The sequence below is a fragment of the Zingiber officinale genome, chromosome 11B, assembly GCF_018446385.1.
Source record: "Zingiber officinale cultivar Zhangliang chromosome 11B, Zo_v1.1, whole genome shotgun sequence".
NCBI classification, from domain to species: Eukaryota; Viridiplantae; Streptophyta; class Magnoliopsida; order Zingiberales; family Zingiberaceae; genus Zingiber; species Zingiber officinale.
In genome coordinates, this window is record NC_056007.1 from 23,725,263 (window position 1) to 23,735,759 (window position 10,497).

General features: G+C 35.8%; 1 protein-coding gene across 1 annotated transcript; it reads right to left on the reverse strand.

The window, feature by feature from the left end:
* Window positions 1-9,468: 9,468 nt before the first annotated feature.
* Window positions 9,469-10,275, reverse strand: LOC122033840 (imidazole glycerol phosphate synthase hisHF, chloroplastic-like). Its single transcript, XM_042593002.1, has 3 exons — window positions 10,159-10,275; window positions 9,605-9,774; window positions 9,469-9,504 (listed from the first exon to the last, which is right to left on the reverse strand). Exons 1-3 carry the CDS (start codon window positions 10,259-10,261, stop codon window positions 9,469-9,471), a joined length of 309 nt encoding a protein of 102 aa, XP_042448936.1. The 5' UTR covers window positions 10,262-10,275.
* Between the last annotated feature and the right edge of the window lie 222 nt (window positions 10,276-10,497).

Genomic DNA, 10,497 nt, shown 5'->3' on the forward strand with positions numbered 1-10,497 from the left:
CCTAACGAAAGCGATCGACGATCGCAGACCTTGGAGTAGGAGTCGTCAAAGGCTCCGAACCAAGTAAAAAAATCACCTATATTAGTGTGTGCTTTTGCTTTCTTTATTCCGATATCTAACCTATTTTAAATCACGATTTTCGACAAATGTTATTCACCCCCCTCCTCTAGCGTCTCTACGATCCAACAAATACCTGTGTCGAGGTCAGGAGTCAAGATTGACAAAGGTTGTTGTCTGTGTTAGGGTCAGGAGCTAAGATTGGAAGAGGTTGTTGAGACCCAAGACTGAATCAAAGAGTCGAGTCAAACTTAAGTCTCATTTCGGCTAAGTTGACTATTTGGGAGTCATCAGCTCAGTTTGAACTTTAATCTTACGGAACACATGTGAATCGTATAATTTTGCCACATCACATTCAATTTTGATTTTCTATATTATATATATATGCTATTCTTTACTTCAATATCTACCGGTACCAAGATTCAAGAAATGAAAAAAAAAATAGGAATGAGAATGTATTTAATAGACTGAAATGAGAATAAATTTAGCCATTCTAATGTTATTGTTTAGTTTATAAGTTGAGATTAAGTATAATTGTCAATATTATTGTTTGAGTTTGTCAGATGTTTGGAAATATAAATATAACAAATATCATATTTGCCCTTAAAATAAATAATGATATTCCTATAAGATTTATATATATTTTATCTCCAAAATTATTTCTATGTTATTTTGTAATTATTTTCTTATTTACTATTTCTAATAACTTGAAACATATATATTTTATTACTTAGGTTTTAATTCCATGTTCTATTTTTAGTTTGTTTCGTATCTAATTATGTTATTTAATTGAATTTTGTATTTAGTTGAGTATTTTCTTGTTTTAAAAATTTTAAAGGAGGTTTAAAATAATTTTCTTAAAGGATTTTTTTAACGGGTTTTAAAATAATTTTGAAAGATTTTTAAAAGAATTTTTAAAAGGATTTAAAATAATTTTATTATTTTTTCAAAATCATTTAAAAAAAGGTTTAAAAAATATTTTTTAAAGAATTTTTAAAAAGAATTATTAAAATGTTTTTATAATAATTTCTATTTTTTTAAAAAATAATATATTGTTAATTTAATTAAGATTTTAGATTTAATTAACATTATTAAACCAAAAAATTTTAATTTTCTATTATTCCATTCCTTTCCAAACCCTAAATCCCACTAAACTATTTAAACCCCCTTCTTCCAACCCTAATGGATCCCGATCGCAGCCTCCGCTTCGCCGCGGCCCACGCAGTCTTAGCGGCAGCGGCGGTCAGCTGCGTAGGTCGCCTCGGTGGCGACTCCGTAGGCGGCGGCGTTTGCGCGACCGCCTACGCAGCCTTAGCTGTCGCCGCAGCTTTGGCAAACGCCGCCGTCGCCTACGGAGTTGCCACTGAGGTGGCCTACGCAGCTGACCGCTTGAGCCGAGACCCAGCTGTCACCGCCGCCGCGGCCTACAAAGCTGCTGCTGTGGCCTACGATCACTTGTTTTAGCTTTTGCTAGCTTTTGCTATCGGCAGATAAAACTTTCTAAGTTGTTGTTAGTTGCACATTTGGTCTTACCAAGGGGTTCATCGTCCCCTCTTTATGTGACTTGTGTGAAGTTGTTTCTTTAAGTTTTATCTTTTGGCATAAATGATGATGGAATAAGTTTATTTTCTCAAAAATCTTGAATTAGATGAACTTCACTTTTAGATTGCATTGCTATTATAAAATGTTTTTTTTCCACGTTTTGCTTGTCAAAGTTTTTGTACGATGGTTTTTGACTATTTTTTATGTTCTTGATTTAGTATGTTTGCTAGTACTTCAACACCTATTGTTGTGGTTGTGCTGGCTTTCATTAGCCAACATATGTTGCTGCAAGTATCAAGTTGGAGTTTGCAGTTATGTACTGATGTGCTTACTAGCTGTCAAATGCTCAAGCTTAACTGATCGATAATTTTACTCTTTTTTTTTTTGTTTTCTTTCAGATATGTCTGAATGAATATTCACTGTGCTTTTTTGAAATCCTAAAGCATGCACCTCTAATAAATATGGTTGAAGTTTTTTGAGTATTTCCCTGGGTTGAAGATGTAGGGTTCTTGTGGGAGTTTTGGCTTGAAGGTAGCTAGCTGTCTAGAGCAGGAATAATATTAGTAAATAATAGTAAACACACACTATGAATGGCTAAAATGATATCACCTCAACAGAGGATTTGTATAGGATTTCCTTTTATAATTAGATATAAGTTGACAGATTTATTTAAATTACTTGTGGCAAATTAGGAATTTTTTATTTATCGTCAATTTTAATGATATTTTTATAAAAAAAATTTTTAACCTTGCTTTGTTTAAGGAGATTTCATTTTGTGTTAGTTTATGTCTTAGCCTAATAAAATTTAATTTCCTGTTTCTATTTTTTTCATTCCGGTGCTGTATCATTTTGTGTATTACTCTTGCAATCTTTTGCTTGTATTTTTTTGGTTGGTTCATTGTTGTGTTTAAGATTCAGTTTTACGGATTTGATCCCAATTTAAAATTTCATGGACTGTGATCAATATAATGTAATTTGTTTCTCCCCGGCTGAGGTGAGTTTCAATGGATCGTCTCTCAGAAGATGACATCTCAATTGAATATTTATATTATTGAATTAATTAATTAAAATGATATTTTGATCAAAAACAAATAATTAAATTGGATAAACAGCGGGCACACAGAGTTCAACAGAGCGGTTGCAGGGTGACGGACGCTGATGGTCTAGGGATAGTTTCATTCTGCCCTTTCGAACGTAGCATGATTAAACTAGATTGATTGTTTAATTTGATCTATTTGTTAATTCTAATTGAATATCTAGGTTAGCGAACACACTTGAAGTTTCACTGAATTCTTTTTGCTTTTTTTTTTTTTTATAACTCAGTTGAATTCTTCTTATCTTTGATCAGGATCGTCAACCTCAATCTAATCTGATCAAACCTTAACCTTATTTGATTATGCCTAAACTAATATTGTTTTTGTCTTTTCCTAAATAAAAAGAAAAAAAAAATCCTAATGATCCTGACAGGACCGTGCCTATTAAGAGATAAAAGAATCATCGGCATCAGACATATTTCCTTAGAAGCTTCATAATTTTGAAAAAAAAAAAAATCTATTATATAACAGTGTAAATACAATCCCTGACACTCTTAACTATCTTATCAAATAAATAACAACATGAACTTGAACTTGGCAAACACAACCAGAAAAGGCAAAGAGAGGAAATTATAACAGAGTTTTAAAACATTCCTAGCTATATTAGCAATACAGATACCTAAGAGTAAAAATTAATTAGTTTGCTACATGCAAATTAAGATTTCTATAACAATGTACTTAAATTAGGAATTGCATTGATCAATGCTATCTCTAAACTCTTTCTAGCTACCTGAGTCCATGGTGTCAGCCAATTTTCCAAGGCTCTAAGCCCAGCCAGATAGAAGAAACTAATCCAATAACTATAACAAGGCACCGCATGCACTGTGAATTGAATTCGAAGGAAACAAACCATATCAGAGATGAGTAATTGAAATCATCAAAAGGAAAAAAACATGCCCTAGATCGAGTAGCTCAGCACACGTCTCTCAAAATTCGTCCTCAAACTATATAAAGAAAGATAAATCATGGGACCAATTTATATTTGACCACCAAATAATTAAGAGGGTTTTTTTCTGAGAGCATATGTCTGTCGGAAATTGATCTCTTACTTCATTTTAACATATGTGTCACTCTTTAACCAATTGAGTATCCCGTGGGAACAACCTAACAATAATTCGTGCAATTATTTTGAATGGTGTTTGAGTTCTCATCCAACTTGCCTAGCTATTTTGAATCGGTTTTGGTTTGGTTTAGTTTGGTTAGTAATTGAGAGGCAATTTTTTTGGAGCCGGTTGAGTCCTAACTTAAGCCAAGATGTTGCGCTAATAGATGTTGTGCTAAATAAGCCCATTAAAAAAAATAATAATAAATAGCCAGATCAGGTAACAATAAATCTGGTGCGATGAAAAAAAAATCCACATCATAGCTAGCTAACAATCACCATAGCCTCGGGGATTTAACATCAATGCTATCTGGTAAAATAATGACTTCAAATTAATGATTTATTATGATAAGATCGAAAAGCTTTTATTTATATTTAAAAATTCATAAAACATTAAATCGAATCATCCATAAGGGTAGATATGGATGGAGCCACATCCTCTAGTCCTTGATCTTAGATCAGGGAGGCCTTACAAATTTATCAGTGGAATGAGTTGTTAGTGGGATGAGTTGCACTATCTATTTCACGATGAGATATAGTCCACCCTACTAATTAATGGCAAGGAGTTCAAGTGTGAGATGGGTGTAATGAATAGGACCGCCACCCCAAACCCAATCTGCCAACTGCCAAGCATGTAGTTGGTAGCTAGCTTTACAACTGTGAGATGGAGGAGCCAAAAGCAGATCTAGATGAATTAAGTTTCTTTCGCTGTCTTACAAAAACATTGGCAACCACCACTTCTATCCACTACCCTTCCATGCCATCAAGCAATCGAAAAACACTCAAGAATTTCTCCCACAATGCAAACAAGGAACAAGAAACCTCATCGACCTTTACCTGTTAGATACGATGAACTCTATCGTAAAAAAGTTTAAAGCTTTTAATAGTTGCTCAGAGAGATTAAACTGGTATGTAAAACATAAAATGATGTAAGATATTTAGGACTTAATTCAAGATTTTACATGCTTATATTAGTACATCAATATAAATTTAGAATTTAAATAAATACATTGATCAATTTGAGTAATCGGATTAATAACAAATTAGTTGGAAACCAAAGCTCAATTTGACTAATCTAAATCAGCCGCTACTATCTTATGATAGTCAGTTAAGTATGAAGGTTGGACATTTATTTAAAGACTATTTTCTAAATATTTTTATTCTCTTTAAAATATTTTCAAAATTTATACATTTATATCTGTTTGAATTTTAGGATATATTTAATTAAGGGACAGCAATCCATCAATTTTAGCTACTTTTAAAATTAATTTTCAAACGCTTTTCAAAATTTCCTTAGATTTTTTTCCCCAACTCTCTCTAATAATTTTCAAAATTATTTCAAACTAATTTTTGAAAAGTGGTTTTAAAATTTTTACTTAAAAACTATTGGAATTGTTTTTAAAATATTTTCTTTGAAAATTTCAAAACTTAGAAAATTTAAAAAACAATTAATTTTTTTTAACAATTTGAAAATTTTTTAAAAAATGAAAATTTTAACACTTAGAAACTTTCAAAAAAAATATTCTCTGAAAGTTTTAAATCTTAGAAGATTTCAAATTGTTTCAAAATTTTAAACACTTTGAAATTTTCAAAAAAATTGAAAATTTCAAAATATTTTGAAAACTTTTAGCATTTAGAAGATTTCAAAAATTTTCTTTGAGAATTCAAAAACTTAGAAAATTTTCAAAAATTTCCTGAAAACACTTAAAAAAATTTCAGATAATTTTCAAAAAATTTCCTTAAACATTTACACACTTAGAATCTTTTCAAATAGGTTACAAAATTTTTCTTTAAAATTTTTAAATTATTTTTCAAAAAATTTCATTTGAAAATTTTAACACTAATAGCTTAAATCAGTAGCTTCAGACAATTATCTGCTACAACTTTCATATTCAAGTGCTACTCCGAAAAAGTTTCAACGACATTGAAAGGCTGCTCCGAAGTTTGAAGAACGAAGACTTCTTCAGTTTCCTTTCTATTTGTCAGTAATAGTTTTATTTTCAGTTCTTGTACTCAATCTTTGTAATCCATTTACGAACTGATAGTGATTGTGCAACGAAAACGATCGACGATCGTGGACCTTGGAGTAGGAGTCGTCAAAAGTTTCGAACCAAGTAAAAAAATCACCTGTGTTAGTGTATGCTTTTGCTTTCTTTATTCCGATGCGTAACCTATTTTAAATCACGATTTTCTACAAACGTTATTCACCCCCTCCTCCCCTCTAGCTCTCTATGATCCAACAAATACCTATGTCGAGGTCAGGAGCCGAGATTGACAACAATTGATGTCTATGTCAGAGTCAGGAGCTAAGATTGGAAGAGGTTGTTGAGACCCAAGATTGAATCAAAGAGTCAAGTCAAATTTAAGTCTCGTTTAGACTAAATTGACTATTTGAGAATCATCAACTTAGTTCGAATTAAGTTGACCTATCATGTGAGAGAATTTTAAAAAGTAAGTCGATTAAAGTATCAAAAATTTATGAATATAAAGAATTAGTATAAATTAAAGTAATTTTCCATACAATATATATTAAAGTTTATAATTATTATTATTTTAATTTCAAAATACAAGGGTGAAAACTTATATTCATATAAATAAAGGGCTAATTTGCAAAAGTAAATTATTAAGATTGCTTTGGGCTTCATATGGGCTCGTCCAGCCCATATAGAGCTGCTGTGGGCCACAATCCCTCACGTAATGGCCCAATTTGGAAAGAGAATTTAACTATCGATTTAGATCTCAATCGATCAGCAGTGTCTCAACTCTACTAGCGGATGTTTTTTTCGCATTCTTCATACATTGCGGCAATTAGATGAGAGGCAAATTTGTTTTTTCAATTTCTTTATTTATAGAGGTTGTCTTCGCTGACAGCACTGAAATTGAAGAAGATTTTAGGGAAATAGATTTTTGCAAGGTTTTCTTTATTCCCAAAATTCAACTAATATTTGATGCTTGTATCATATCTTTCTTCTGTGTAAGATGTCGATTACCTAATTAAGGTGGAAAAATGCTCTCCCTTTATGCTACATTTTATGATTTCTCAAACGCATCTACTCGGCGATCGTCGTTCGGTCAACGCTGAGGGTTTAGTCGGTACCTCCTTCCTTCTCGCTTCCTGAGTCTCCTCCACATTGATGTACTCATTGGCCTTCCTGAGCATGTTGTCGTAGTCCTGGGGTGACTTCCTAATGAGTTACCGGAAGAAGTTTCCTTCGACAATCCCCTGAGTGAATGCGTTCATCATGGTCTAAGATGAGACCGAAGGGATGTCCGTGGCTACCTTGTTGAAGCGCTGAATGTACGCTCGGAGGGATTCTCTCGGCCCCTATTTCATGGAAAATAAACTGACGCTTGTCTTCTGGTAGCGTCCGCTACTCGTAAAATGGTGTAAGAAAGCCGGTCGCAAGTCTTTGAAGCTCCGGATGGATCCATCCGGCAGCCTTTGGAACTAGCATTGTGTCGAGCCAGAGACTGTGGTGAGGAAGATTCGGCACTTCACCCCATCTGTATATTGATGAAGAGTAGCAGCGTTGTCGAACGTACCAAGGCGGTCGTCCGGATCGGTCGACCCATTGTACTCTCCAATCGTCAAGGGAGCGTAATGCCTTAGCAAGGGATCTTGCAAAATTTCTTCGGAGAACTAGCAGTTGATCCGCTCGGGAGACGCGTCACCCCGGGACCCCTTGCCCTTCCGCGCGTCTCGAACGAGCCCTTCGTCTAAAGAGGATCTTTGATCCTGATTCGACTGCGCGATTTCGGAGGGCGTTTAGAATAGAGCCCGGTGAAATGGTATCAGGGAGGGCAGTGCTTCTCCTTGTGTGCTGGTTGACCCTCTATTTTGTTCCCAGATGGAGAGTTGTTCCGGCCGGTCTTCATGTGCCGCTCAGCCTCCTGATGCCGATGTTGCTTGTTGCGCCAGCCGATCGGCTATCACCTTTTGCTGCTGCTGCTCGATTATTTTTGCCGCTCGTGCTTATATGAGATCGTCAAGCTCCTCTTGAGTGAGCGTCATGGTGTGAAGTCGTCCAGCTTCTTTTATCTTCTCGGCTTGGATGCAGGTACGTTCTCACAGACAACGTCAAGTTTGATCCTATTCGAAAGTCAAGGCGATGAACGCTGGGGACGTGACACTCCTGTTGACCGTGAGTGGACCTTCAATTGGATGGACCTACAACCACAAAACGTCAGTACCGAGCCAGGGAGGGGTTCTCCGACGTTGGCCCTCCGACGCTCAAGTCAGCCTCCGGCCGTATGGAAGATGTGGAAGCATGAAAGCGAAAGAAGCAGCGTAACAGTAGCTACAGTAGAACTTGCATACCTCCGATGAAGCTTTAGGTCTCTTTATATAGGGCTCTGGGAGTACGCGTGCACACTTCTTTAGGCGTGAACGCTTCTCAAAGCTTTTCCTGAAAAGATGTGTCAGGAAAGTGTCCCTAGCATCATACCTTAACGACCCGAGCATATCTCTGGCGTGACAGTGGAAGCTCCATCGTACGATTCTCTGCCTGACCATGCCGCCAACCATGTCGCATGTCGGCGACACTGGTTCCCAAGAAGATATCGCCTAATCCTCCTTTTGTCTGCTACCAGGCCGAACGGAGGGTCCCCTCGGCCAAGATTTAGCTATCCGAATGTCATCGTCGGGCTGAGCGGGGTGTCCGCTCGGCCATCATTCAACTGTCCGAGTTCCTTTGTCTCGTCGATCGAAGGAACCGTGTCTGCACGCAGTTGGCTCAGTCGTGACTTCGCTTCGCTGGCTCCACACGTTGATGTAAGTCTGAGCAGGTTAGTCGTTCGACGGCTCTTCGCCGATACATGGTTTCCTTAGCGTCGGAAGCTCGGTGCATGGCCGAGTTGTGTTAATTTCAGATCGGATATTCTTTATTCCGGTCGGACAAGTGGGTTATCCGCTCGGACGATAATGTAGGAGCGTTAACCGTATTGACTTTGACCTCCACCATGTCATTGACCACTTCTATCGAGCGGGCCCCTCCTTATGACCCGATCAGTATGTATAAGATGTTAGCCTCCGTGAAAAGTTGATAGTAGAGTGAAGATAATTGTTAGTCCTACTGAAGAAATCAAACAACAAAATCAATCCCATATCAACAGTTTGGAACTAAACAATAACATAGAGAAGTCCAAAATTACCTATAGAAAATCATTCTCTAATTTCCTCATCCTCCTTCCAGGTACTTGAATTAAGAAAGATAGGAGCAAAACACCCATTTCCATAACAACTTCTAGTAAGTAACCAAAAACTAAACATCATCTTTCCTTATCGCCAATTAAAATAATCCACAAGATAAAGCTCAAATCATAACCAACTTGCACATGCACTCCGCATCCTATATCCTCATAATGACATACTTAGTTCTAGAGCTAGTCAAGCTTAGTTTGTTTGCAAACTACCTCATAAGGAATCTGGAAGCGTACTAGAGTGTAATCTTCTACTAAATTAGAAGTAGTTGTGATCTCAAAAAAATTTCAGCAAGAAATGTGATGAAAGTATTAATCATGTTCGAGCATGTTGCAAATATATAAAAAAAATATATTAATATTGACTTGTAATCTATACTATTAGGAGAATGTTACCTCCACTCTTTTTCCGGATGAAACTGGACAGCATGCACATTACCCCTTGTTATAGACGAAACAAAGCTATCACTATAATTACATATTGATGAAATCCACTCTGTTAGCATCTGACTAAGCAAAATTTTTGAAAAGAATAATTTAGACAAGACTCTTCATTAAACAAAAACATGAGAATGTGTTGGTCTGATGGTCAAATCACGAGAAAACATACAGGCATCACACGATAGGAATGAACAAAATAGACATGACGTCCTCCAACATCTTCCATAATTTCAGTGTCTTTGGTGGTTTGCAAAGCATTCCAGCCAATATGAGGTACTCTGAGACCATTTGATGAATCAAAACGTCCAACAACACCAGGTATCAAACCAAGACCTTTTACTACACAAATAAATGTTATTCGTAGAATCATTTGGGACAAAAAAAAAAGAAAAATAGAAATATGACTTGTGTATCAGCACAAGAGAAAAAAATGAACTACGGAACATAGTATATTGGAGAGGTAGTTTCATGAGAATCAGTTGAGGATGTTCAGAGATACCTTTCTCAAACGCAGACCATTGCAATAGAAATTACAAGTTAATAATTACTAGTAAAACTCACGCAATGGATAATACAATTTGACTGAAACACATAGAATAAATGATCTCTCTTGAAAAAGCTCGGTTTGTAAAGGAAAGAATCCTTTGGTCTTCCTGTTCATGAACATTTTGTTAATGGAGCTAACAAAGCAAAGAAAAATCCAAAAGGAATTTCAATATCCACCTGGACCATTCTCTTCACTGTACTCGAACAATAATTGAAGTCCAAGGCAAATCCCCAAAAATGGACGGTCACTCTCTACGTATCTACAAAGTGGCTCGACCATCCTTAATGACAATGAACATGAGTAAGCAAAACATAAATTGAGTAGAAAAAATAAGCACATATCTAAAGATCATAAACATGGCACACAAAATTTCAAGAATGATAAAGCAACACATATAAAACAATAAGTATAGTGCAAAAGAGTATGTTAAAATTTTCCAGATAACAAATATCAGAGAAGAAAACCTTCTTTACAGGTTGATCTGGGGGTAAGGCGGGGCCCGTCCTGTGGAGTGT

Coding starts and splice junctions, on each gene's coding strand:
- LOC122033840 (XM_042593002.1), bottom strand. CDS start 10,261: ATGGTCGAGCCACTTTGTAGATACGTAGAGAGTGACCGTCCATTTTTG. Junction 9,775..10,158: donor CAGTGAAGAGAATGGTCCAG/GTGGATATTGAA, acceptor TTATTTGTGTAG/TAAAAGGTCTTGGTTTGATA. Junction 9,505..9,604: donor ATTCCTATCGTGTGATGCCT/GTATGTTTTCTC, acceptor AATTTTGCTTAG/TCAGATGCTAACAGAGTGGA.